This window comes from Aspergillus puulaauensis, chromosome 3 (genome assembly GCF_016861865.1).
Source record: "Aspergillus puulaauensis MK2 DNA, chromosome 3, nearly complete sequence".
In the NCBI taxonomy this organism is placed as follows: domain Eukaryota; kingdom Fungi; phylum Ascomycota; class Eurotiomycetes; order Eurotiales; family Aspergillaceae; genus Aspergillus; species Aspergillus puulaauensis.
Genome location: NC_054859.1, coordinates 3574640 through 3601419, shown reverse-complemented (window position 1 = coordinate 3601419; position 26780 = coordinate 3574640). Strand labels below are relative to the sequence as shown.

The 26780-nt window shown below is 49.4% G+C and overlaps 10 protein-coding genes and 1 non-coding gene across 11 annotated transcripts; 6 read left to right on the top strand and 5 right to left on the bottom strand.

Annotated features, from left to right (window-relative positions):
* Positions 1–427: 427 nt before the first annotated feature.
* On the bottom strand, positions 428–1421 carry RPS2 (40S ribosomal protein uS5; the record flags this gene model as incomplete). Its single annotated transcript, XM_041702648.1, has 3 exons — positions 428–685; positions 747–1004; positions 1158–1421. The coding sequence occupies 3 exons, from the start codon at positions 1419–1421 to the stop codon at positions 428–430; spliced, it is 780 nt and encodes a 259-aa protein (XP_041555412.1).
* Positions 1422–1918: 497 nt separating this feature from the next.
* Positions 1919–2755, top strand: SYM1_2 (Mpv17/PMP22 family protein; the record flags this gene model as incomplete). The annotated part of the gene is made up of 5 exons (XM_041702647.1): positions 1919–1929; positions 1988–2042; positions 2140–2245; positions 2342–2647; positions 2712–2755. The coding sequence occupies 5 exons, from the start codon at positions 1919–1921 to the stop codon at positions 2753–2755; spliced, it is 522 nt and encodes a 173-aa protein (XP_041555411.1).
* A 793-nt stretch (positions 2756–3548) lies between these two features.
* On the top strand, positions 3549–4408 carry TIF45 (eukaryotic translation initiation factor 4E; the record flags this gene model as incomplete). The annotated part of the gene is made up of 3 exons (XM_041702646.1): positions 3549–3746; positions 3807–3878; positions 3941–4408. 3 exons carry the CDS (start codon positions 3549–3551, stop codon positions 4406–4408), a joined length of 738 nt encoding a protein of 245 aa, XP_041555410.1.
* A 1496-nt stretch (positions 4409–5904) lies between these two features.
* On the top strand, positions 5905–7337 carry APUU_31440A (uncharacterized protein; the record flags this gene model as incomplete). Its single annotated transcript, XM_041702645.1, has 3 exons — positions 5905–6032; positions 6191–6754; positions 6827–7337. The coding sequence occupies 3 exons, from the start codon at positions 5905–5907 to the stop codon at positions 7335–7337; spliced, it is 1203 nt and encodes a 400-aa protein (XP_041555409.1).
* A 271-nt stretch (positions 7338–7608) lies between these two features.
* Positions 7609–8497, bottom strand: APUU_31439S (uncharacterized protein; the record flags this gene model as incomplete). Its single annotated transcript, XM_041702644.1, has 2 exons — positions 7609–8310; positions 8399–8497. The coding sequence occupies 2 exons, from the start codon at positions 8495–8497 to the stop codon at positions 7609–7611; spliced, it is 801 nt and encodes a 266-aa protein (XP_041555408.1).
* A 2888-nt stretch (positions 8498–11385) lies between these two features.
* Positions 11386–13397, top strand: APUU_31438A (peptide MFS transporter; the record flags this gene model as incomplete). Its single annotated transcript, XM_041702643.1, has 4 exons — positions 11386–11420; positions 11569–11909; positions 11962–12179; positions 12237–13397. The coding sequence occupies 4 exons, from the start codon at positions 11386–11388 to the stop codon at positions 13395–13397; spliced, it is 1755 nt and encodes a 584-aa protein (XP_041555407.1).
* A 2555-nt stretch (positions 13398–15952) lies between these two features.
* APUU_31437A (DUF3716 domain-containing protein) lies at positions 15953–16945 on the top strand (the record flags this gene model as incomplete). Its single annotated transcript, XM_041702642.1, has 3 exons — positions 15953–16064; positions 16124–16460; positions 16522–16945. 3 exons carry the CDS (start codon positions 15953–15955, stop codon positions 16943–16945), a joined length of 873 nt encoding a protein of 290 aa, XP_041555406.1.
* A 1028-nt stretch (positions 16946–17973) lies between these two features.
* On the top strand, positions 17974–18116 carry APUU_t30015A. Its single transcript has one exon. It is a non-coding gene; the product is annotated as a tRNA-Glu (tRNA).
* Positions 18117–19606: 1490 nt separating this feature from the next.
* Positions 19607–20795, bottom strand: APUU_31436S (opsin family protein; the record flags this gene model as incomplete). The annotated part of the gene is made up of 5 exons (XM_041702640.1): positions 19607–19688; positions 19746–19880; positions 19935–20422; positions 20476–20542; positions 20602–20795. 5 exons carry the CDS (start codon positions 20793–20795, stop codon positions 19607–19609), a joined length of 966 nt encoding a protein of 321 aa, XP_041555405.1.
* Positions 20796–21400: 605 nt separating this feature from the next.
* Positions 21401–24409, bottom strand: ISM1 (isoleucine--tRNA ligase ISM1; the record flags this gene model as incomplete). The annotated part of the gene is made up of 1 exon (XM_041702639.1): positions 21401–24409. The coding sequence occupies one exon, from the start codon at positions 24407–24409 to the stop codon at positions 21401–21403; it is 3009 nt and encodes a 1002-aa protein (XP_041555404.1).
* Positions 24410–24680: 271 nt separating this feature from the next.
* APUU_31434S (UPF0183 domain protein) lies at positions 24681–26267 on the bottom strand (the record flags this gene model as incomplete). Its single annotated transcript, XM_041702638.1, has 2 exons — positions 24681–26155; positions 26204–26267. The coding sequence occupies 2 exons, from the start codon at positions 26265–26267 to the stop codon at positions 24681–24683; spliced, it is 1539 nt and encodes a 512-aa protein (XP_041555403.1).
* Positions 26268–26780: the final 513 nt, after the last annotated feature.

The window sequence follows — 26780 nt, the reverse complement described above, 5'->3', positions numbered from 1 at the left end:
GCTGCCTAGGATAGGAGTTAGTGGTCAATGTTAATAGCTGTGCTCGAACTTGTATGGCGAAGTTGACGGTAGATCTGGCTCAATCCTTCACTTTGAATCACTACGTAGGTTTCGCGGCTGTAGTTGAGATCAAGGTTGTTAGCAAAGTTGCACACACCGGATGAAATCGCCCTACTACGAAATACGGCGCTGTCGACCCTAAATAGTAAACAATGCAAGAATACAATCATCTGACTGGTAGAAGTATCTTTCATTCACTCCGCTCTTGCTCTTTCTTCTTTCACCAAGATAGTTACATTCGTGGATACCGTAAGTCGCATAGCAGGCGTTATAAAAGTCCGTTCTTCCCAGTCAAAATTTGAACCCGTAGGAAATAGTGGAATCAAAAAAACGTGTCATGCAAATATAATCTCCATTACCGCACTTTTTAGTACTTCTTGCCCTGGCGCAGAACATCGCTGAATTCCTCCAGGGGGCTCCGAGTGAGCTTGGTCTCGGTCCACAGGTTGGGGGTGAGGAATCCGTAGGTGTTGACGACGGCAAGGAAGGTAGCCTTGAGGGTGTTCTCGAGGGTCTTGGTGGAGCCGGAAGAGGAAGTGTAGGCGTCCTGGACACCGGCGAGCTGAAGGAGACGCTTGACAGCGGGAGAGGCAACGAGACCGGTACCACGGGGAGCGGGGATAAGCTGGTTATCATGTTAGTACTGACGTGAACAAAAGATTTTTGAGGTAGCGATCAAAACATACTCTGACGGAGACGGAACCACACTTGGCGCTCTGCTTGACGGGCAGAGAGTGAGGCTCACCAAGGTTGGTACCCCAGTAACCGCGACGGACGGGGAGAACAGCGAGCTTGGCAATGATGATGGCGGCACGGATGGCGGTAGCGACTTCCTTGGAGGTCTTGATTCCGAGACCGATGTGGCCCTCGGAGTCACCGATGACAACGACGGCCTTGAAACGGGTACGCTGACCGGCACGGGTCTGCTTCTGGACGGGTTTGATCTATAACGCAGCTGTTAGCACCCATTGCTGCAATCCCTTTGTGCTTCCATTTCCAATTCCAATCAATGCGTAATCCTTCCACATCAGAAAATTCGTATGCATCCGACGCAAAGATCCTAATCGAACTTCGCAGAGAATTTTTCGTTTTCGTACCTTCATAACCTCATCCTTGAGCTTGGGCAGGAAGAAGTCCACGATCTGGAACTCCTTGACGGGCAGAGAGTGAAGGTAGATCTGCTCCATGCTGGTAATCTTGCCGGCCTTGACGAGACGGCCGAGCTTGGTGACGGGCTGCCATTCCTTCTCCTCCTGCTTTCCACCACGACGGCCACGACGGCCACGGCCACGGCCACGGTCACCACCACGGTCGCCGCGAGAGCCGAATCCTCCACGTCCACGGGGAGCAGCGTCAGCCATTTTGGATATAAATGTGCCGGAGTGAAAAACGTAACCGGGCGGAGGGTGTCGTTGGGGGTGTTGTCGACGTCGAGGTTGTCGATTTCTCTTCGCTATCCGCACCCACTATGTTTTGGCACCCAACGGAAAATTGGCGGGCGGGTGCGCTAAGCGAGGCCCGGCGCTGCCCTACTGATGCAAACCCTAGGCCCTATGTCGGTGTCCGCTTCGGGTAACCCGCTCTGGAGACGCACGTCACGGGGAAGGGACTCATCATGTGATGTCGGGTTACCGTGTCGGGACGCGTCCCGCTCCAATAATTTGCAGACAGTGGCGTTGATTGTCACAGTTTTTGCTTTGTTTCGCAGGTTTCCGCAGTGAGATTTGTTATCGGCGGTCTGGGGTAAGATTCTCTTATAGCAGGCTCTTGCCAGTTTGACATTTGTTTCTTCACCACTCCTTAGTACCTCATCCAGCAATTGCTTCCTCCCAATTCTGCCATTACATAGTCAGAAACAATGTTGCGCTGGTACGTGTTTCATGGCCCCTGTTCCTATCGTTCGGCAACTAAGCTTATCGCCATCCAGGTACCAGTCGAAGCTCGCAAGGCAGCCCATTCTCACAACCAGTATTAGCAGTGCTGTAAGTTGGCCCATTCGGGATTCATGAGCACCCACTCTTTGCTGCCAACTTGTTTAGGCATATATCTTTTTTCCAAATTCGTTAACAATTCCACTAGGTGCTTTTTGCTACTGGCGATGTTCTAGCCCAGCAGGCAGTCGATCGCAGGGGCCTTGAGAAGCATGACTTCGCAAGGACAGGGCGCATGGCGTTCTACGGTGGTGGTAAGTTAGCATTCTTATTCTCTCAAATCTATCAAAGACCCCCGTCCTTCCGTTGTACTACAATTATATGTTCGTATCAGCTAACATCTGATATAGCGATATTTGGGCCGGCCGCCACGGTTTGGTTTAGCTTCTTGCAACGCAACGTTGTGTTCAAGAGCAACAAGGCTACAATCGCCGCGCGTGTGGGTCTTGACCAAGGTCTCTTTGGTCCACTCAACATTTCCTGCTTCCTAACATCAATGGCCGTCATGGAGGGCGCTGATCCTATCGAGAAGTGGAAGTCGAGCTTCCTCCCGGTCTACAAGGCTAATTTGACGGTCTGGCCTATGGTTCAGACCATTAACTTCGCATTCGTGCCCCTGGAATACCGTGTGCTTTTGGTGAACTTTATCAGTTTGGGTAAGTGTCGTCAAGTGTCGCTCCCAGCGCTGTCATGAGCACTACTAACGGGTTTTATTTTCAGGCTGGAACTGCTTCCTAAGCTTGATCAGTAGCGGCGACAAATAGTTTGATAGATTCGTTTCTGGAGGACTGTGTTTAAAGATACCCGATGTCATACGACTGATACGCCTCAGTTTTGGCGCAGACATGCCCTCGCACTTTTCCCTTCATTCTCAGTTCACTTACCGTCCACTTTGTTTCTTCATTCAATTGACAACAAAATGTTCACTGATAGAGGGTTGTCCTGCGGGTACCAAATAGATCCTTTGTGGAAAGCGTGCATATGTTGATAGATTCCAGCGGCAGGATTGCAGGACTACGGCTTTAGATTAGGATTTCACTTAGAAATATTAATTATCCATTCTTCCTATTCTCCTGAAACAGACCTCATCTCTAGTAAAGCTAGCATTGAGATGTCTGTGGTCTTCAGTTGTTACTCCATATTCTCCATGTTATTCTGCTGTTAGGGCTTTCTATGTGGCCAATAAGGTCCACGGTTGGGGAGTCCCGCCCAAATAGGAAAAGCGGATGAGCTGCGGCAATCTTCAAAAAAGGATCGGAAGAAACCTCATCATCATCTCGCAGAGTCCGACAACACTTACCAGATCGTGTTCTCTGCCTGGAGCAGATACTTAACTTCGACTTCGCTTATTGCGCATTCACTTCAGATCCCCTTCCTCTCCTCGTTCACTCGTGGGCTGCACCTTCCCTCGCGGCCTCGAACAACACAAATTTTCCTCCCCCACCGAGACTTCTCTCGCCTTCAAACCACCCGCTCATCCTCGTCCTGAGCAGATTCACCGCTCTATATTTCTTTTTACCGTTCAAATAATCTCACTTTCCTCTTTCTTCAGTCATAATGGCCGCCGTTGCAGAGAATGCCCCCTTGCCGGTGACGAACGAGAACACGCCCCCCCCCGCGGTAGCCGCCGAGGAGAAGACCGAGAAGGCAAATGGCGATGCTGTCACCGTATTCCACGACCCAGAGAACTTCAATGTGAAGCACCCCCTGATGCACGAATGGACTCTCTGGTTCACGAAGCCCCCTAGTGGCAAGGTAGGACGCGACCACCCTCCGATCGCACAAGGCCTCTACTTACATAGACCGAAATAATAGGGCGATAACTGGAACGATCTTCTGAAAGAAGTTGTTACATTCAACTCTGTTGAAGAATTCTGGGGTATCTACGTATGTGCTGTTCGTTCAGCTCTTCAAAATTGCGTCATTTCTAACGGCCTATCTCACTTTAGAATAACATCACCCCGACATCTGAACTCGGCCTCAAGGCAGACTACCACCTCTTCAAGAAGGGCGTTCGACCGGAGTGGGAAGACCCCCAAAACAAGCACGGTGGCAAGTGGTCATTTTCATTCAAGGATAAGCGGTCAGTCCCTATCGATGACCTGTGGCTGCACGCACAGCTGGCGGCAATCGGCGAAACCCTCGAAAACGATGGTGATCAGGAAGTTATGGGAGTTGTCGTGAACGTACGTAAGGGATTCTACCGTGTTGGACTTTGGACACGGACCGTCGGCAAGAGTATCCCCGGTGACAAAAACGCTCGTACACCCGCTCAAGGCAAGGAAGTGCTCGAATCTATTGGTCGACGATTCAAGGAAGTCCTCCGAGTCGGTTCAAATGAAAGTGTCGAGTTCTCAGGGCACACGGATAGCGCCCACAGTGGCAGTACAAGGGCCAAGGCCAAATACACTGTTTAAAGCCGTAGGGCTAGGCAGTGCTGTCATGACGATTCATGAGTTCTGAATTCGCTTCAAGAATTGAAATGACGGAGCATTCCACGGGGGTTGGCGGATAGAGGATTGCACCACGAGGATGAATCTATCGAACCACGACACCCGCGACTCCTTCGATTCGGTGTTGATGACTTGCTAGTAGACACCAGCTTTTTACCTTTTCATGCTTTATTTTTGACGAGTCTATACCACTTATATTGGAGTTCTATTTATGGGGTCCGAAGAAAGCAAAGCGCTGCGAAATCACAACAAAAGCAACGGCAGCAGGGTCATGAATCCCATAGTTAACATTTGTATTTGCTGTCAGTTTTTATTATAACACGTAGTATTTCACCTACGTTACTGTCCAGAAAATACAAATTGAGCTGAGTAAGTTTAAGTTGTCGTCAGACTGAAGCTGTAGCCAACAAAGGTAATTGACACTAGGATAACAACACGATTGTCAATGAGCCAATGTAACGTACCATAATTCTAATCCGCATCGACTTAATGCCCAATTTAGATGATTAAAAGTTGGTGGGGGGTTTTTTTTTTTGTGATGTATACAGTTCACGAACGAATATATATCTACATCAGTTGTAAGAATCAACTCCGTGAGATGTTAGGCAGGCTTTTTTATCTCTAGAGCTATTACCCTGCAATTATAACATAATACACTGTCTCTAAATATCTAAACTTCATCACCTTTCGACAGAGTGCTTCTGCCTAGTTCCTGTTCGGAGTCATCCTGATGGTGCGTGTTAAGGCTAGATATTTCTTATATACCCAACACCTAACATTCAAAGAGATCGATAAGCATAATAAAACGGAATTAGCACAGAAATTCTGTGATTCTCTCCAGTTGCATTTAGTGTCCTATTAGGGGTTCTTCCTGGCCAACATCCCACGAGCCGCCGAGAGAGAGAGAGACGGCAGAAGACCATACGCCGCGGAGAAAAGGCTAGGTAAGGGAACTTAGGTTTCTAAAGAGATTCCTACTGTTGTAAGCCAGGGAATTATAATGGTATTTCATCTAAAGTTTATGCAGACAGCTAATTTTTGATTAAAATCCTCACTGGCACTCATTATAGATAATTAGTGGTCTGTGACACCAGCAGTATATTTGATTCCTGGGCGGGATTGACCTGTATCACATCCTATCCAGAAATGACGCATTTTGTAGGTTCAAGAGACCCTCAGAATATAAACATGTTGTTAGAGGCTAGGGGTTTGTGAGCTTATTAGCTTTCACCAGCTATAAAGTACTATCTCATTATTCCAGGTTATGGAGAGAATTTGCGTGATTTAACAACACAAGAAACTTACTCACTTACTAGAGCCTCCTCTGTTTTGCACTGGGGGGTTCATTGTGTTTCCCTTATGTTTCCCACTACCCTTCACTCTTCTCTCTTTATTCCATCTCGGCGTTCTATTGCGTCGTGTGTGTTTGAACTCCAATCGCCGTGCCGACACACGACAACATGGTGCCAAAAACAAACCGCATTGAAGACTTCCCAGATCACTGGAAATCCACCCTCCTGGGCGTCAAGTTCTGGAAAGACGCCGAAGAATGGAATCACGAAACAAACAACAAGATTGAAGCAGGCGAGTACCCCGTACCGGACGTAGTGGCTCGTCGCTATTCCCCACCAATCGTTTTCTCGACTTGGGTAGACAATCACGCTCACGCTCACGCTCTCGCCCTAACAATATTGGACGTTCGTCGAGTGTTGCAGCTGATGTTCGTCGTTCGAACTCGATGATCAGATCTACCTTCAACAGACTGAGCCGCAGAAAGAAGATGAGGGACGATGGCGAGGAAGAAGAAGAGGAACTGGAACTCCATGTCAAGGAACGTGCCATTGTCACTCCAACCTTTCCCCCTGACCAAGCAACACCAACAAATCTTCTTATGGAGTTCCGCGGAGGAGCGCTCTGGGCAGCCATCCCAAGGAACCGCCGTGTTTTAGGCCTGGACGTGTTCTGGCCAGTCCAAACTGACAACCTCATGCACGAAACGGAGAAAGCTGGTACAGGCAATCAGAACAGAATAGATGCATTCGAGGGCGAAGAAGATGGCGAACCCGCAATCTTCCCAATTAGTGGAATGGCGCCTCTCTGCATGTTTCGTAACCTGCGCATCCTGAAACTCACGGGGATGATGCAGTCTTACCAGATGTACATCTTCCAAGCCGCGTGGCTCAACACCGATCTTGAGGAGCTTGAAATTGAAATGGCCCTTGCCCCGCGTCTTCGTCGTGGTTACAAATGGCCTTTTATGAAGGGAGACTGGCGCCTTGATAAAGCCAATTACGGAGAGCCCGTCTACTAGTAAGTATTTCAACTCAATACCATAACACAGCATGACTTCAAAGTAATTCTAACATACTGTTTCATCTCCAGCGGTAACGGTGAAGGCTCTCTCGTCCGCACCGTCGGAATCGGTGAATACCTCGACAAGATTTGCCTTGAAAAGGCCAAAATACGAGCCATGGCCATGGGAAGCACCCGCAACCGTCTTTCAATCCGCACACTGGTTCTCTCCGGCGTCGTGGTCGACGCAGACCCCTTCCTGCACTGGTTCGACCCAAAGCGTTTGAAATGTATCAACCTCAAGGAAAACTGTGTGGACGCGGGGTTCTGGCTTCCACACTGTATGAAGAAAGTATCTGTTCTTTTTCCCAGACAGATCGATGAGCCTACCGTTATTGGTCGTCGTGTGAATCCTTCGGCCGAGTTGAAGGTTGTTGAGCTTAAGGGTGGAAAGAAAATCGGCGAGATACCCTATCGCGGGCCGAAGAGTTTGGAGGAGGATATACCCAGGAATGTTGGCGTTAAGACCAACAGTATTAAGTGGAGTGAGAACGCAAAGGACCATATTCTTGACAAAGATCAGGTTGAGGTTGCTATCTAGGTCTAGGAGGGGAATTTCGATTTATGTACTTACTGATGGTGGATGAATATGGAAGCGTCCAGCTATGACGCGGTTCCTCGTACTTTTTAATTGCTGAAATGAAGAAACGAGAAACGATAAGATCATATTATTGCTGAGAAAATCACCTAGACACGTTCCGATGTTTTACATCGACACACCCCGGGAGCAAAACACGCCCCATAAATACGGCATGGTCAACATCGGATAGCTACTTCAAGGAAGCCAACGCCTTCACAAAAAAGTCCCAATCTCAGAGAGTCCCCGTACTCGCATTCACCGTGAAATCCATAAGATTGGCCGCCCCCGAAACACTCGTTTCAGCGAAGAACTCCTCACTCACATCGAAATCAAGTCCAGCATCGTAACCACTGGCGGTGATAACACGCCAGTCATCACCGGACTCCTGCTTTGGATGGTGATCTGCGTGCTCTTGCCCAAAAGTTGCATTTAGAGGTAGATTCCCCCCTTCGCCAGTCGGTTTTCGATAAGGGTCGTAGGTGGGCTCATATGTGCCATGTCCATCTCCATTTCCATATTCATCAACCTCCATAGCCACACCCGCACCCGCACCCGCACCTACAGGTGCAGGCACGGGAAGAGCAGCGACTGTAGTGCCAGCAGTATTCACATCAATCGGAGCAAGAGCCTGAGGATGGGCATCAGCGGCCGTATTAACGTGGGCACGTCCAGCTTCGATCGCTCGAGGGGCACCTCTATTCCCTTGCCATCGATTCTGATTCCGACGCCTCTGCATTCGCCTACTCCAACCCCGGTTATTATGACGTTGATTCTGATTGTTGTTGCTATTGTTTCTGTTGTTGCCATTGTTTCTGTCGTTGCTGTCGTTGCTGTTGTTGTTGCCATGTGCAGGCCCACGAGGGCCAGGACGATTGCGGCCGCGACGAGACCGGTTCCTGGAGCTGGAGCCACGATTAGGAGCAGCAGTAAATGACTAGAAGATGTTTGAGATTATGTTAGAACCAAAAAAGATCATAATGCTGGTTTCCTGTGGATTTTGCTGCAGGTGTGTGGATACTCACAACCGATCCGCCGGTAGCGACGATGGTTATGTTGTCTGGCAGGGTGATTATGGTTCGGTTTCCGAAGGATTGGACCGATATACCATTTGTGTCTCCCATGTTGCCGAAGCACCAGTGGGCTGACTATGGGGTGGCAGGTGGGTTAGCGCAGGGTTCAATTGAGGCTGGCACTGGTGGGCATGGAGCAAGACGATCCATTTACCATCTTGTAATTTAGTACGGGAGTACTTGGTGGTGAGGATGATAATGACGATAGGATTAACGATAGCAGTTCGCCTAGATATGGTGGCGGAAGAAAGGCTTGAAAGAAGTCCTGGTGTTCCTGGAGTTGTGCTGACGCCGAGGAGCAACTGCTGCTGAATAGTACCTGGCGTAGTGACTGCCCGGCAGATTGATAGAATGAACACAAGGGTCAGTGAGAAACACAGAAACTGCATGTACTCAGAAATAGGTATTGTGTGATCCATTCTGCTTGTTCAATTCACATTAGCGCATGCTATTCCTTTAGCTGTCCTAGGGTACGGAATTTTTGGAGTTTAGACAGTAAGAACATCTAAATGTAAGTTATATTCGCTACAGAAAGCCACCATTTGAGCTCCATTGAGGACTGAAGGCCATTGCATCAGACCCAATGCCTAAGCGATGCCTATCTAGAGTAGACACGCGGTCTGATTGATAGTGCGAGGTTCGACCTCGTTCACACGCTTCTTTCGCACCTTCCAGACCTACGATGGAATCTGATCAGAGTTTATATCTTCACTGAACCTCTCACATAGGCCGATCTCGGAGTTCAGTGACTCTATGAGGCGAGCATCGCAGTCTGCCCAGGTGCCAGTGCGGCTGGCCCTCTGGGTCTTGGCTGTGGTCCCAGCAGGGATCGACAATTGTACTCCGTATCTTGGCTTTGAATTCTTCGAATAGTCATTGGACAGGCAGGGAGTATAAATGTACTTATGGAATACTCCGTGTGTGCAGAGCATACGGGAGCGATTGGGTATGTGGGACTCGTATCGCAGTGAGTCACTGAGATGCCATGGTCATTCGGATTTCGGAGGGATGTGTGTACTCCGTATGAAGAATTGCCATCGACTTAATGAAGCGCTGCTTGTTTGGCCATCATAAAGAGCCACTGTTTGGTGCGATTTAGAACGCTTCAGGCGTCATCTTACCTCCACGCCCACGACCTGACTACCCATCCGGTGTTTGCCCTCGTATCATTTAGCTCACAGCGCTTCTCATTGGGCGTATTATTGCGTGCTTGGATATTGAGCCAAGACTGTCAAGGATCCTTGAGGCTTGGACGACGGATATGTTTGCACTGGGATTGGCTTGTGGGATGACCAAGACGCGCCATCCTCGTGGCTGGATTTTAGCGGTTCTTGGAGACGTACCCAAAAGGTAAATTGTACCACTGCTGTGACTGATAAGACTGTGACCCCCCCCTCAACCTGGCTGAATTTCACTCTCTTGTGTCATGACTCTTCTGAGATGAGATGAAGATTCACGGAATGTTGCGCCCCGACGGTCGTGACTCTGCGCGTGAGATGTCTCCTTCGTTTGTCTCTCACAGAGCTTCTTCTCTCTAGCACGACCATCACTCTATGCGCTGATCACCCCTCCCATTCTATGTTTGAAGGTAAGTAAAGCCCTCAAGCTGTTCACTTTGTCCTTGCCTCTGGCTGTCTTCATCCCATGTCTGTTCACCGGCCGATACCGGAGGCGCAGCGGAATCGAGTCTCGAGATTCGCCCGATTGCGGCCATTATTTGGAGACGCCTTTGCACCATTTTTTGGGGGGGGATAAGCATTGACTCGTTTAAGTGGCACAAGGTGACTCGATCGTCTTATCAATTGCCTTTACCTCGTTCGTCGCTTCATGGATTGCCCCTGACGGCTCGAAGCGCCCCCTCGGTTTTTCCTCCGACAGTTCGACAAATGTTCCACCTCCACGATGCAAGATCCAGGCCTCCAAATTCAGGAAAGGAAGCGATTGACTCTCCTGACCAACGAGAAGTCGACGACAATCGAAATCCTGCCTGCTTCTCCCATGGGGTAACATCGCTTGCGGTGGATAAGCTTCTTGTCACATCCCCGGTTCCCTGACTTCATGCACGTCGGACATGGAGACATTTGGCTTTGAAGCAGCACGGATCTTTGGCCTTCACCCAACGAGATTTCATTCGGATATAGAAGAGTTTATGGGGTCACATCGTGCATCACCGCACGCGGGGGCCGGCCTATTGTTACGCGATTCTGTCGACCTCGGGACAGACTGAGTGGGGTTGCCGCTTGCGATCGAGGACTCGAAATGACCAGCCATGTCGAATGACTCTGTTAACGGCACGAATGCCGTCCTTATCTCTTCATTCTAAATGAATGTTATCCGGGTTACTAGCGGAAGCGTTTATGTTACCTAACACGTTCTCCATGCTGTTCAACCTCGGTCAAAAGTCGCAACCACCCGCGATCAACTGTGGTTGTGTACTTGAACTACTGCTTTTACGAAAGACAGAGGAAGAGTTGCTCATGGTATCAGTATTGAAATGGACTGGAATCATTGTTTATTGTTTGATGGTGCTCATTGGGGGGATGCGACTCGTGGCGAGAAAAGATCAATTTCTATAGCCCGGTGAACTCCGGACATACCCACGCGACCCAATTAATCTTTGGCCGGCCCTTGAACTCCTCCCGAGTGGCACCAAGCGCGACAAGACAGCCGAGCAAGGCTTGACTCGCTTGTCTGGACCTGGGGTTACATCCGTGGTTACTGCTTTTTTCGGACGGAGTTTTACTGGGTCTCCATTCTCCAATCTCGTTATTTTTTGCTAGAGAGATAAGACGGTCCCGCTTGGACTAGCACGCGACTTTGGCCATGACTATAATATGGTGTGACTCCTCGCCCAGGTCCCAGTCGTTCTTTTTCATCTCTTGCGATAAGTCAAGCTCGAATTGACCGACTGAGGATCTTCATTGCCCATCCTCTACCATATGTCTGCTGCAGAGCATGGCGTTGAGGCCGCTCAGTGAGTTTACCTCCCTCGTCGAGAAAATTTCCCACTTTGCGGCAGTCACATTTGATTCACATCGCGCGTCCTGCATGTCTTGCTCTTCATCGTTTTCGGTTCCCTCATGGTTCGCCCTGGTTCGTGTTTTTTACTAACTTCCCGGCAGGTCGGCACTCGCTGGCGATAACCCTATCACTACTGCTCCTGTGATTGAGAAGGATCAGATTGTCGGCCAATCCGAGAAGGCTCTCGCTGAAACTCCTGATGGCGAGGAACCCAACGACGAGGAGAACAGAACTCTCCGGCACGTTGCAGAGAACCTTCCCATCTCTGCCTGGCTAGTTGCATTCGTCGAATTGTGTGAGCGTTTCACCTACTATGGCATGTCGGGAATGTTTCAGAACTATGTCCAACGTCCATTGGACGGAAGTGAAGGACGTGGTGCGCTGGGTATGGGGCACCAGGGAGCTACTGGCTTAACCACTTTCTTCCAATTTTGGTGCTACGGTTCGTCTTTCGCGTCGTCTTTACCTGGCTTCGTGCGCTGACATTATACTAGTCACACCGATTATTGGTGCGATCGTTGCCGACCAGTACCTCGGCAAATACAAGACCATTGTTCTTTTCTGTGGTGTCTATTTGGTTGGATTGTTGATTCTTGTTCTCACTTCAATCCCCACCGCTCTTGAGAATGGAGCAGGCCTTGGAGGATTTATCGCGGCTATTCTCGTCATCGGTCTGGGGACTGGTGGTATCAAGAGTAACGTTGCTCCCCTGGTAAGTCAATTTGTCAAACTCTATATAACGTTGTTCCTTTACTCATAAGACCTTTAGATTGCGGACCAATATAAGCGCAAGAGGATGGCAGTGTCGACTACTAAGAAGGGCGAGAGGGTTGTCATTGACCCGTCTCTTACAATTCAGCGCATTTACATGATCTTCTATGGCTGTATCAACATCGGATCCCTCTCGTTGTTGGCTACACCTTACATGGAGCGGGATATCGGATTCTGGTCAGCTTACTTGCTCTGCCTGTGCATGTTTGCGGTTGGTACCGCTGTTGTCATCTGCGGACGCAAGTTCTACGTCGTCCGTCCTCCTCAAGGATCGGTCATCACCGACGCCTTCAAGGCTCTCTGGATCATGGTCATCAACCGCAACATGGACGCCCCCAAGCCCACTTGGCAGGCCGAGAATGGTGGCAACAGACCCTATGTTCCCTGGGACGACCACTTTATTGATGAGCTTAAGCGTGCCCTTGTCGCTTGCCGCGTATTCTGCTTCTATCCCATTTACTGGGTTGTTTACGGCCAGTTCTCCAGCAACTTTGTCACCCAAGCTGGTCAGATGCAAGGACACGGCATTCCCAACGATCTGATGCAAAACTTCGACCCGATCTCCATTATCGTGTTCATTCCGGTCTTGGAAACCCTGGTGTACCCCGTTCTCCGTCGTCTGCGCATTCGGTTCCGCCCCATCTCTCGTATCTCGCTCGGTTTTATCGTCGCTTCTCTGGCCATGATGTACGCTGCTATTGTTCAGCACCTCATCTACTCCGCCGGGCCATGTTACGAATCCCCTGGGTGTGATGCTTCGATTGTCGATGGTTCAGCGCAGGGCAACAACATCCATATTGCCATCCAGACACCCGCCTACTTCTTCATCGGTATTTCTGAGATTTTCGCCTCGGTGTCCGGTCTCGAGTACGCCTACACCAAGGCACCACCATCCATGAAGTCGTTCGTGCAGTCGATGTACCTGCTCACCAACGCGTTCGGATCTGCCCTCGCCGAGGCCCTGACCCCCGCTGCCTTCGACCCAGCCATCATGTGGATGTTTGTTGGCCTGGCATGCGCCTCGTTCCTCGCCGGTATCCTCTTCTTTGCCATTTACCACCACCTCAACGACCAAGAAGATGCCATGAATGCTCTTGATGCCGACGACCCTGAGGGACCTCCCCCGCAGTACGCGGAGAAGAGGGAGCAGGAGAACTAAACCCCCCCGTTTGACGGACTTGACATGCCGATGCTGGAAGACGAATATTTGACGTCGCGTTCTAAGAGCGGTATATATGTATAATGCTAGTAATTTGCGATTGGGTTGCATAGCCACCTGCTGAGCAGATGACGCCTGGTGTTTTTTGATTGTATATAAGCATTATTTATTTTGTTCATACATATTATTTTCGATATAATTCCGTTTCATGCAACTGGTGGCCACATGGCGTAGCTCTCATATTTTTTCTTTCTCTTTTCTTGAAGCCAACATGAGTCACTGGCCATGCGTGGGCCCTCTAGATTCACACCGGGGGACTGTCCAGTGTCCACCGCAGGGACTCCATAGTCCATAGTCCATTGTTTAAATTCCTCCGGAGCCATGTCTCAACTCCGTGAAAGGCGCTGAAAAAAGCTTCAAACCTGAAGAAAGTGGACCACAGCACTCAAATCTAAAGTGATAGAAAACCAAGCATGACCAAACCAAATCACAAATCACCGTCTGCCGTTTTGATTCTGTGACATGAGGGAAAAAAACTTCCAAGCCCCAAGCGGTCCCAAGCGCCGCTGCAAGTTCGGCGACTTCCGTGGACCCACTCCACCGACTAACTGAAGGCGGTTAGTATACCGGGCCAGTTCCTGACGACAGCTTCCAGTTCCCAATCCAATCAAGGTTCCATTATTTCCACTTTTCGAAGTTTTTCCATTCTCCAATCTCCAAGCAGGAGGCGGCGGCGGCGACCACGCGATTTGTGGATCTGGGTCCTGATTCCTGGGTTGTTATCTCTCTGCCGTTTCAAACAAGGGTTTGCTCGGAGCCTTTGGAGTTTGGATAGTGGATCGGATTGTTTGATCGTTGCAATGTCCACTATCGGTGCCCAGCCGGATTTGCGGCACTGGGGTGGGGAGTTGGCAGATACCTGGTGTCTGGAAGAGAGTGAGCCGGTGACTGTGAGCCATTGAGAGGCTGGGAATCAGAGGCAAAAAATCGGTCGATAATGGGCTGTTCTTCCTGGAAGGCACATGGGAGTTGCAAAGCGCTATTTTACTGGTGAGAATGAGGAGCAAGTACTACGTAGGAGCGACAAAATATACGGTATCTGATTAACAGCAAATAACAAAGTAGGAAGACGAGACAGGGTGTTGAGAACAATTGATAGGGCTCAAAAGTAGGGCTCATATATCTAGGGTCCATTTTTACAGTGGAGTTGGACCTGCTTGCTGGGGGTTAGGGCTGGCTATATTAATGCAACGAAGAGACCTTGTTCCATTACGAAGTACAGCTAGCCTAAAACTAGTTACTAGATTTCTTGTTCAAGCGAATTTCTTTTTAGCTGCAGCCCTTAATCTTCAACAGTCCATCCGCAAACCATGTGATGATGATAATACTTTAAAAGCATCCCGAGAACTGCCGCTGTGCAGTCGAGGTATCAGTAGGCTTTCCCTTGGTCTTGGTAGTGAGGCATACTGGCTACGGTATTCGTATTAATTCTGGCCGTACTCGCTGCCATACTCCTATCGTAGCCTCATTCGCTGGCAACCGCTTCAAACACGGGGTAATACCTGAAAATGATTATCGGGGTGATTTTCAGGACAGTCGGGTTATGTTTTCTGATAACATCACGCATTGAATTGAAGAGTTTCTTCTCGGGTTCTTGCTACGTATGCGCATGATCACCTGGAACGCAGCCTCAGCGACCCTACATTCGGCGGAAAGAGGACACTTGTCGTCGCAACAGTATTTGCGTCTCCGGGAAGAGGCGGAGGTTGTGGAGGCTGAAAAGTATTCCTGGTGCCGTCTATGTCTGCTCGTTCGGTTTAATCACGGAAGTCGCTAGAGGTCACAAGTCAGAAAATTAAAGAATGGAAAGCAATGTCGTCAAATTATAGGAGGAACATATCGTGGTTCTCTCCTACGACTGGGTAGAATGTCGCTTCTGTTAGCAGAGGTACGATTATCCTCTTCCAAATGGTTGCTCTTCTCCGGCATTCTGGAAGGGCAGCTATTGAGATCCTAAAGCATAAGTATCGGTGTTCATTATCAGATCCCTTGCGTTTCCACTTCTTCAAATTTCGAGCTGAATGTATTTGTACGCACAGAAGATCTTGGGTCGAGCGCCGCTCTCACAGCCGTCAAGGTAAATAAGGGTCAGTTATTCCGTCATTTTCGGTTGGCTGAGATGTGAAAATTGAAGCAGTATAAAATATGAATTTCCTCCAACGCTGGAATTTGAGTGGGATCCAAACTTCGCGGCCGGGGTTGTCCCCATGTCGTAGCGCCAAAGGACTGGCCCTGAACAGCAGTTGACCAAGTAAAGATGATGTTCAAGTAATTAATCTCAATAGAACTCTGAGAGGAAGGAATGTTTGGAAAACTTTTGGCTGGCTGTGGATGAGAATGGAAGTGAGAAAATTGTGCAACTGTCAAAATGGTCGTTTGTTTTGACCTTAATTCCCCCTCCTCCGTGTTTCTACCCTTACCTCCCTTTGTGATTCTTGCCAGTGTCATCTACCTTCTCTTCAATCTATGTCAGCATCATATACTCTTTATTCAACATGTCTTCGCTTTTTGAATTATACGGACTAACTCGAAGCCAAAACCCGGAAGACAATACTTCGGCTTACCCTGAGACTTCACGTAAGCGCGCCGCTGAGGATGCTGAGAAGGGTCTGGTTTTGAATGCGATTCATATTGTTAACCTGCTGCTAACAATATATGGAGGATAGATACAACAAGCCTGGGCCCTACCTCGTCACAAATCGTCTCTCTTTTGGCTCCCGTTAGAGAACTCGACTGGTCAGACCTAATCCCCAAAGAACCGAGAACAAGCGATGAGCGCATAGCAGCTGAACTGCATCGCCGCGGTGAGGCTGTAGTCCCATGCGTGCAATGTACACGCGGGGGCACCTGGGATACCTGCGTGGTCTTTCCAGTATACAAGGGGCGGTCCATATCGTCCTACGCGTGTTCTAATTGCATCTACCGCCACAAAGGAAAGCAATGTACTCATCGAAAGGCATTTGAGGATCAAGGTGGCAAGCCTTGGGATTCCAGAATCACCGCGTACGTATACTCACGGCTTGATTTACTCCTCGTGTTTACCGCAGCTAACCAATAGAATAAGTCAGGTTGTAGCTCATGGGGGTCTTCGCAATGTCATGTCCAAGGAATCCCAAGATTCTACATTCAGTATTGGTGAAACTTCCGCTACTGTGACCAGAAAGCGTAAAGAACGCGAGGCGAGCACGGAAAATCAGACGCAAACGCAGACCACCCCGAAGAAGTCCAGCCTTAGCAGCTTCTCGCCCCGTGCGAGATCTGCATTCGATGGCGAATCCCTACCCTGGCCCGTATCCCCTACTTCATGGAATAATACCAGCAAACTACGTTCTATCATGAAGGACCTGAAATCATTTGCACACATTACCGAAGTTCGAATTGCGAAACTGGAAGCAGAGAGAAAGCGCATGTCTTCAACGGACTACTGGAATCAGGAAGCAGCAGAGCTCTTTTCTAAAGGGCAATTAAAGTTGGGCATGAAGGAGTAAATGGCGCATGAATACGAAGGAAACCAGCTTTACTCTCGTGCGTGCGATGGGTGCAATGCCTCCATCCTGTTCCATCATGATTTCCGTGTTCATATTGCTTTGTCACGGCTTGGTATCTTTGCAAAAGCGATCGTCGCGCGTTAAACACTGGATAGTAGTGACATAGTAACAATATCTTCAACTTCTTTCCATACGTAAACTTGTAGGACCCCCTCGAAGACTCAATTTAACGACCCGAGCAGAGTATGAAAATAGTTTAGCAATATCGATTTCTAAAACTTAAGGTATACATCATGGTTCTTCGCAACAAAATTGACATTGCACATCAAATATCAGTTATCTAGGCGCTCAGGGTGTCTATCCTGGATGGTGGCTTATATACGTACCTATAAGGACCTGCAAGGCAAGTTGGGATAGTAAGCGCGGTAAACCGCAATTGGGCCCAGCTCGTCTTATTTCCGATTACATACCCAATTCATTTCATCAAATTATCAAGGTTATATTATTCTGAGAGGTCTTTGGTGTAACACAAGTGGGCGGGTAGTTCAAATGGCAGAACGTTGGAGCGGCGCCAGTGCTAGTCCTCTTGTAGGGCCCATTCATGGGCGTTTAATGGAGGACTTCTAGGCGCCTAGTACAAAGGTTGCAAGTGACTCTTGTTCCGTCCTCTTTTTTATTTCTTTTTTGCCTTGTTGGCGGAAGTTCACTGCCGGCCTGGTAACACTCACATGTTGGGTTCCTTGTTCGAATTGATCGAGTTGGCGGTTTTATTTTATATTTTTGGGCTGTCTTCTTCAGTAACTCTTAATCTAGGCTATCAAGTATTGAAAGTTAGTTATGATAATGGTCTGCATATCGAGGGTGGGCGTTAAAGCTCCAATATAAAGCGTAAAGCGTCGAGGATGACGGTCACAGGCGGCCTGGCGGGGAGCTGAGGGACACAACAAAGCCAGCCAATAAAACGACCATCATTCACCCGCCTCTGCTGCCTTAAAGCACTCTTTTCTAGAGCTCATTTCACCCGGAAGGACCAGGTAGCTCAGGTGAAAGAGCACTGGATTTCTCAAGAGTGGTTTACCTAGTCTTCCTTGTGACGCATTACACATCCGGATTGGGCACTGTTGAGAGAGGTCAGAGGTCGCAAGTTCAAGTCTTGTTCTGGAGAAATCCTTCCACTTTTCTTTTTTTTTTTTTTTTTTCCCCTGTTCATTTTCATGTTCCTCTTTTTACTATTCGGATCCTGGCTTTGGTGTTTCTCGATCATCATCTTGATAAGACCTGCTTAACACACACACGTCCTGACTTATTGAAGATTTAGCAATATTGCCTATGAAGCCGTAAATGCATTATATAGTCTTCCAGTTAGGATCTAGTAGTAACACAGAAAGGCCAGGTGCTCAAGGGTAGAGCAGTGGTTTCGGCTCACCGTGGCCAAAGGGCGCTCAGATGGGTGGTATACGAGGCCGACACCCAAAAGACAAGCTTGAATATTGCCCCTTTTGCCATTTTGATTCCTTTTGTGCGTTCCCTTTTTGTGGCCTGGCGTCTGTTTGGATGTGTTGTTGTGGTGGTTGTGAATAGTGACGTTGATCGACCAATCAGAGGGCTCGAACCAACCTCCGTTCACAAATCGCCCTCACAGCCCTGGAAACAGTTCCCAAACCCCTCAAAACCATCCCTTATGGCTCTCTGCCGATATAGCAGTATAACACAAGAGGTCAGGTAGCTCAATGGTTAGAGCGTTGGTTGAACACTGTAGTCTCACTGAAAGAGGTTGACCGGCCGCGTCGCGCTGAGGCGATTGCTGACTGAGGTCTCATTTCGAGTGATTCAAACCAAAGATGCAAGTTCGACTCTTGCCCTGTCCATTCTTTTTATTTTATTTTTTTGTTTTTGGCTCCTAACCTGACCCCTGCAGAAGTGTCCACGGCTATAAGACACTACCAACAAGCCTCACAAATAACAAAGGCAGGACTAGCCCATAAAAACAAGCCACGCAATCTTAGTAGTCTATAGAAACACTAGGAGACATGACAGTTCAATGGGCGTCGATATGTGGACCAATGTACTGCCAACAGACATCCACAGCTGCTCGATACGCCATCATCTATCGGCACAGTACAACTGGAAAATTTCCACATCCTACTCTGCTTTCAGTGACGGGACGCGTACGTCCTAGGACTTGAACAATCATCGAGCGGGAGTTGGTTGGGGATAGAGACATTGGACGAGGGGTTGAGTTTGGACAGGGATGAGTGATACCTAGGTGGATGGATAGCAACTACTAAAGAAATCAGGAGGTGGATTGGGCCGGTACTACTACATAGTTCAAGAACTAAGGGAACGTTACGATATAAAACAACTTAGATACTTATTCTATTCTACTGGAAATTCGAGCAAGTCTCACATTTTTGGCATTCCGCATCATTATGTACATCATGTACAGGCTAATATCATGAAACAAAATTTCATAAAGACCTTTCCAAGATATCCTTCTTCCCTCTCCTTTCCATCCCCACGTTGTGACATTTTGCCTTTCTACCTCTTAATTCCAACCAACGTCGTCTCATCTCCTCAACTTCATGTTGATGTGTTTACCTTAACTCGTCGGGTATGGGGGGTAGCTCCGAATAGCTACCGATAAACTCTCCTATGGTAGGCTTAAGCACCCTCTTCCTCATTGATGCGGATTGCTCCTTCGTTACCAAGACCACTAGACCAGAAGCCGTCGACATAGAGGTTGCTAATTTTGTCAGTCAGTACGTTGTTATCACAAAGTATGGGTCTTCATATTCCTTACGTTCCAGAAGCGGCATCGTTGGCAATAACGAGCCAATAGCCTAGAATTCCCTGAATCACAATGTCGTGAATAGCGAACAAGACGGTCTCCCCGGTGAGGCCCAGTTTGAGGGCAAGGGGGCCTGCGGCGAGAGTACTAAGGAATCAAGTCAGCATGATGCTTGTAAGACTAGATGCGGTGAAACCCTACATTGGATACAATGCCTTCGCGATGAGCGCCACGCTCGCGATAACTGAGAAAAGGCGACGGGTGTGCGCATCCCTGTTGCTAGCGGCTCTGGTTCCCTTGATGCCAATGTGATAAACCACCGTGATAAAGGCAATCGCGCTGATGGTAAACCAGACCCACTGGCGCGCAGCATGGCCGGCATAGGTGCCAAAGATACCGGAAGCAAGCATGACGTAGTCTGCAGCAATGGCTGCGAAAAGCGATGCGCCAGGGAGACCGGAGACGAGCGTCAAACTGGTAAGGATCAGGGGATCCGTGATGAACCAGTTGACGTAGCGCAGCCAGAGGACCTGGCGGAGGACATGCTGGTCGGTGTTGGGAACATGCTTGTGGTTATGCTTAAGCGTGTCATGCTTCCAGTTGAGGCCTTGGCCGGTAGCAAGCGCGAGATAGATAAGGAATGAAACAGTAGTCGTGACGGAGATGAGATAGTGTATCACACGTTTCGGCTGGAGAGGTCAGTATATGTAGAAAGATAATTTTGGTACAAATTGCGACTCACTAGCTGTACGCGGTTGCTGAGGACGTAGAACACGACAGACGAAAGTGCCATGAGCACTGTGACAACCCTATCACACCTCAGTATCAGCAACTGTCGAAATAATCGGAAGTAATCAATACACCGTACCATAATGTCCGCTTTGCAGGTGTGTCAATATTCTGGAATGTATGATGCCCGCCTGGAATCACAGTCGGAATGGGCGCAACCGACGAGGTCGTACTCGTGGTAGGCTCCGGGAAAGGAAGGCCATCAGTGATGGTCTGTGTTTGTGTCAACGTATGCGTGACAGTGACGGTCTTCTTGAGTATCTCCTCCATCATTCTAAGACAATCTTGCAGTTGTATACTGGTTGACTGGTGATAGCAATAGCAGTTCCTCCACAGAATCGGTGCGAGGCACGATGTGATTTATAGGGTCACAGTAGAAACAGGAATGGTGATGTTCTCGATTTAAGTGGATCGAGGATTGCCCGGGCCGATCTGAAGCAAAATACGCCATTCGCTGATCGCTGGCGTCCGGAGTGGCATGGGACCGGCGGTCTCACAAGTTTATCGTCATACTGACTCGATGTTGTCGTCATTGAATCCTGAGCTAGCCGGACCCAGCTGAGCTCTTGTGGGTTTCATTGCCGGGGATTGGTTGGAACCAGGAGCTTGATTCTGCAGATGAACGCAGAGAATATGCAAATCAGGTAAATCGTACAGAGTGTCGCGGGGGTTGTTGGTCAATCGAGAGAGAGGAAGCCTTGGCGGGGTTGTGTAGCAGGTTTTCCACGTTGCCACGCATGACGACAGCAATATGCATGGCAAGGGGTTACACGAGTCGTCGAGATGTTCTTAGGGTATCTGTAACTCTAATTATAATATTACAGTGTGGGATTTGTTATTGTACATGTCTAAAGGTCAAAATCATGGATAAAATCCGCTCATGAGGTTGCGTCAAGTTCCTGGACCACGTCTTCACAGCGACCGCATGCCTTGTCGTCGGCGGCCTCCTCTTTCGGAACCACATACCGCCAGCAACGAGGGCATTTAGCTGCCTGTGGGGTATAGGCATACACCGTGCCTTTTCCTCCATTTGGAAGCTCATACTCCTCGCTATAGTGCCATTCGGCGCTCGTTATTGCATCCGGGATGACTTCATCAGCACCACCAACGGTGACTGACGAGACGACAAAGATATCAGCGAGTTCGTTTGAATTTTGTTGAAGGGTGGATGGCGCATTCGTTGCCGGAAGCTGGATGTGCACGAAGGACTGCAGGGACGAGCCGGTCTGCTTCTGACCCCTTGCCTTTTCCAGCATAGCCTTGATAGCGGAGTGGACTGCGACGATCTCCTGATAGTCTCCACCTAGCAAGGGCTTCTGCCATTCTGAGGCTGGCTCCGAGGCGATACGCCTTAGAGGATGCTCGGATTCAGCCCGAATTGCTTTCGGTGTGTGTTCAAAGGTTTCCTCCACGAGCAACGGAGTTATGGGAGCCAGTACTTCCTGCAAGTGCTTAAAGATGTGGAATAATGTCGTTTGGGCAGCTCGTCTGCTAGGGCTGTTTTCCGCGTAGGTATATAGGCGATCCTTGATGGCTTCCATGTAGAAAGCAGAGAACTCAATGTTGGCCCATCGGTTGACTGCGTTGGTAGCCTTGTAGAACTCAAATTTCTCGCAGGCTGCTCGAGCCGCCAGTGTCATTTCCGAGAGATGCAGAAGAGCGATACGATCCACGAGTAGTATTTCGTCGTACGGAACCATGCTCGCCGGGGAGAAATCTGAAAGGGCACCAAGAAGAAGCTTGAAGGTGACACGGTACTTGTGCAAGCTGGTGTGGACTGTTTGCAGAACTTGCTTGCCGATAACAACATCCCGAGTGTAGTCACTGCCCGCGGCCCAGAGTCGAAGGGCATCCGGGCCTAAAGAGTCGTACACAGGTTGCTGATTCTCCGGCTGTTTCTTCCCTTTGCCCCTTTTCTGTTTGAGGGGTGGTAGTAGGGTCCCGTCCATGATGGTTTGTGGAAGGATAACATTCCCAATGGACTTGCTCATTTTCCTACCCTCCTCATCAAGAGTGAATCCATGAGTGATCAAGGTCTTGAATGGCGCTCGAGGAGTGCTGGTCTCGTTGGAAGCAAGCTGGTGTGCGATGAAGGTGAGCAGTCCAGACTGAAACCAACCCCGGTGTTGATCGCTACCCTCCAGATAAACATCTGCAGGGTGGCCGTGGTTGCCGTACGGGGTTTCCACTTCTGCCCAACTAGTGCCACTGTCAAACCATACATCCATGGTATCGGTTCCACGCCTATATCCAGGACCGGATGTTTCTCTCAACGAAGGTGGAATCCAAGCGGGGTCATTGGCATCGTCTGTCCACCACGCATCAACTCCACGCTCATCAATGACATTCATGATATGCGAGACGCTATCCTTTGTAAGAATGGCATCGCCGGTACCCTCATGGTAGAGAGCGGGGATGGGCACACCCCAGGCACGTTGGCGAGAAATACACCATTCGCTTCTGTTCTTAACAAAGTTCTCAAGCCGCGTTTGTCCAGACGCCGGGACGAATTCCACATCTCGAAGAGCCTTTAGCGCGTTTTCCTGAATATCAGCAACGTCGGCAAACCACTGCTCAGTAGCCCGGATGATTATGGGTTGTTTTGACCTCCAATCGTAAGGGTATTTGTGCTCGTAGCGGTGTTGTGATAGAAGTCGTCCCTGCGATTTGATATATTCGAGCACAGCCACGTTGCCTTCGTCCAAGACACTTTTTCCGCTCAATTGCTTGGGATTATTCGGCATCGCGAGGTCAGTGAATTTTCCATAATCATCAACCGGGGCAAACGCAGGAATACCACGAGCAAGACAGGCCTCGTAATCTTCCATGCCATGCCCTGGGGCGCAGTGAACAAGTCCGGTCCCGGAATCCGCAGTTACAAAATCTGCGGCAATGACTGGTTGTGCTTCGGCATCCGGCCCTTTGAAAAGTGATTGGTACATGGTTTGGTCCGCAAGGTCCGAGCCAACGATCCCTGGCATAATCAAGGAGAGGTCTTCTTTCAAGAGGCATTCGAGAGATTCCAATCGTGATTGCGCGATGAGAAGATGACCGTGAGTCGCCGAGTCAACAATTGCGTATTCTAACGACGGGTTAATGGCGACAACAGCATTGGCGGGAAGGGTCCATGGGGTCGTTGTCCAAATAACAGCACTGATGGTCTTGCCTCTCAGCAGCGGGTTCTGTTTCAGATATGACGGTACCTTCACGAGTGGAAATTTCACATAGGCAGCCGTAGAGACATGGTCCTCTTTATACTCCAGCTCTGCTTCCGCCAGCGCCGTGCCTGTCGAGGGTGACCAGTAGACCGGTTTGAACCTCCGATAAATAAGACCCTTCTCCACCATTTCACGGAAAATGCCCAGTTGTCTTTTCTCAAAAGCCTTGTCCATGGTCTTCCAGTGATTTTCCCAATCCGCCATGACTGCAAAGCCCCGAAACCCATTCATCTGCTTTTTCACCGTCCGGTCCGCAAGGTTTCGAGCAATCTTTCTTGTAACCGCGGCCTTAACAGAGCCATCTTCGTCGCGAACGTCCTTCCGTGCCTCCAAGGCTTTCAGCTCAATGGGTAGCCCGTGACAATCCCAACCAGGTACGTAGCGAACCCTTTTTCCCAAACCGAGCTGCGCCCGGCAGATTATGTCCTTCAGGATTTTGTTGAGAGCATGGCCGACGTGTAGATCGCCATTCGCATACGGGGGCCCATCGTGCAGGACAAAGCACTGATCGGCAGGTCTTTCATGGCGCTGCCAGGCGTAGAGGTCGTCGGTGCATCGTTTTAGGTATTTCGTCTGATCGGCTGGAGTCACACGTGCCGGGAACGTGGACTTTGGGAGCTTTAAGGTCGACGACCACGATCGCGCCAGTTTCCGCGGCACTTCCGCCATGCTATTGCTGAAGCATGTCACGCCCTAGGTGAGAGCAATTCCGTGAAATTGTTCGGGGTTGAAGTCGGAGGAAGGACTGCGATGCAGATCGGAAACTCCAAAAATAATACGGTACCTATGGCTTGGCAGCGCAGACCCACCGGCTTTGTCCATGTCCCAGACCAGCAAATTGGAGAACAGCTCACATCTGCTTCACATAGTAGGAAAAGGCTTGAGTACAACTGGTGTGAAATGAGATCTAATTATATGCATAGTTACTTGGTACATCGTGTCAATATATCGTTAAACAGCTTACTGCCCCATTCTTCATGACCTCGAATAGGAGACCGGGAAATCCAAAGAGCTCTGTATTCCCCAAACCTCCATCGTGTCCACCCTGCCCTGTCCTCTGGCCCTTCCCTGTACTCTCTTCCCACCCCCCAAGGAACTCGACGCTGCTTTCTGGACTGTCTCCCCATCCTCTATTTAACACCATTGGCCGTTCCAGAGCTCGCTCCTCCGACGCATTTGCATATGAATCCTTCCACGCCTCTCTCAGGCGTCTCGAAATCTCATCATAGCGTGTCTCCGAAGAGCCAAGTGATGTTGAGGGTTTCGATTCGATCTTCCACCGGCTTCGACGGTACCGATTGAAGGGATAAGACCCAGGAACATTCCCGTGTATAACAATCTTAGTCACAACGAGCCGAGACGAAGGGGATGGGGGAGTCGGATCATCAAGGCCAGAACTTGGAAATGCAGGACCAGATGTGGTCGGGTGAGATACAAACGCATCAAATCCATGATGGAAGTAGTTGAAGAAACATTCCGATGGTAGAGAAGAGGGGTCCAAGGCATTAGTTTGCTCAAGGCCATCATCTGAATCATCGCTCACACTGTTAATTGACGATTGATCTGTATCATTAACTTCGATGCCTCTAGCTGAAGACGGGCTCATGTGCATAATATCATCCCCACCATGGCCGCCTGCGGCACGATGGATCGAGATTCTGCGATCATTCTTACGATAGATTGCGTCCGGAGGCCCAAACTCTGCGATCAAATCCTGTGGTGTAGTTTGCGATAAACTGATGTACGTCGGGGATGTAGACCTCCGAGTTACCTCGATTTTACCCGCTCCTAGGATTGTGAATTCTTCAATCTCATCTGGAACAAATTCTTTGTTCTTCCCGGCGACGGCGGGAGATCGTGGGTATTGTGGCTGCTGCGTGAACAACTTGGCTCTGGCATCTGGCCATGACGAGCCCTGGAAAATCGACATCGAGGTCGCCGGCAAAGCAGCTGAAGATGAGAGCAGCGCTACGAAGTCACATTGTTCTGACCAAGCTGAGTCTTGTAGAGGGAATGAGAAGGCAACCCCTGGGTACGAAAGCACATACGTGCCGTACGGAGATGGTGGAGTTGGCCGTACATATTCCCCGGGATACGAAGGACCGAAGAGGCGATTGTAAACATGGCGGAAACTAGGTCCCTGCGGAGAAGCTGAATGCTCTTGGGTTTTGGTGACTCCCTTTAGCACTTCTTGATTCTTGTAAACCAGGGCAGTCTTCGAGAAATCCAGCACCTCTATCAAACGCAACCTTTGATCGGGGCCGTCAAATCTTAAGCGCAGACCATTTGAGGGGAGTTGGAGGGTGACTGGATGCTGTATGGGATCTGACGCGGAGTATGCTATGTCGATCGCGGGGTACGTCTGAGGATGGGCTTTCACACGGCTTAGGACATTATGAAGGGAAGCGCCGAGCGCTGTTGAATATTAGTTGGTGTTAGGAAAGCGATAAGGGGTAAACATGCTTATAAAACCGAGGCCCTTGCCCGGATAAATCTGCGACTGTGGTGATGCTTTTGAGGCACTCATGGTAAGCTGCAAGGCACAACCATGCCGTGAGGGGTACGAGAAAGCTCAAAGACAGCTAGATAGCTAGATGGATTAGTAGGTCGAGGGCCAGCTCAGGAGACAAAAGGTATGTAGTATTATGTTTTCAAGAGTTATTGTCTTTTGTTGTATATGGGTCAAGGTATAGGTTGTCAATAGCAGGATATTCGGCTCGAAGCTCTCAAGTTCAAGACCGCCGCGTGCTCCAGCTGGGTCAGATGGCGATGACCGAATCATGTGAGCGGAGGGGATGACTGGGGATCTCGGTCACATGACATGATCGGCTGCGATGGAGGCCCAGTTTGTTTACGTTTTCCTGTTTTGGCTCAAGGCGGAACAACACCAACCACCAACTCTGCCGACAACCAGCAAGCGACTCAACCACTTTCTGGAAGCGCTCCTTGTCGGAATTGGGCGCATATTTATTTATTTGGTTTTATCGCCTTCTATAACTTTTTAATTTCTGTTTTCCCCATCACCTGCGACCGTCTTAAC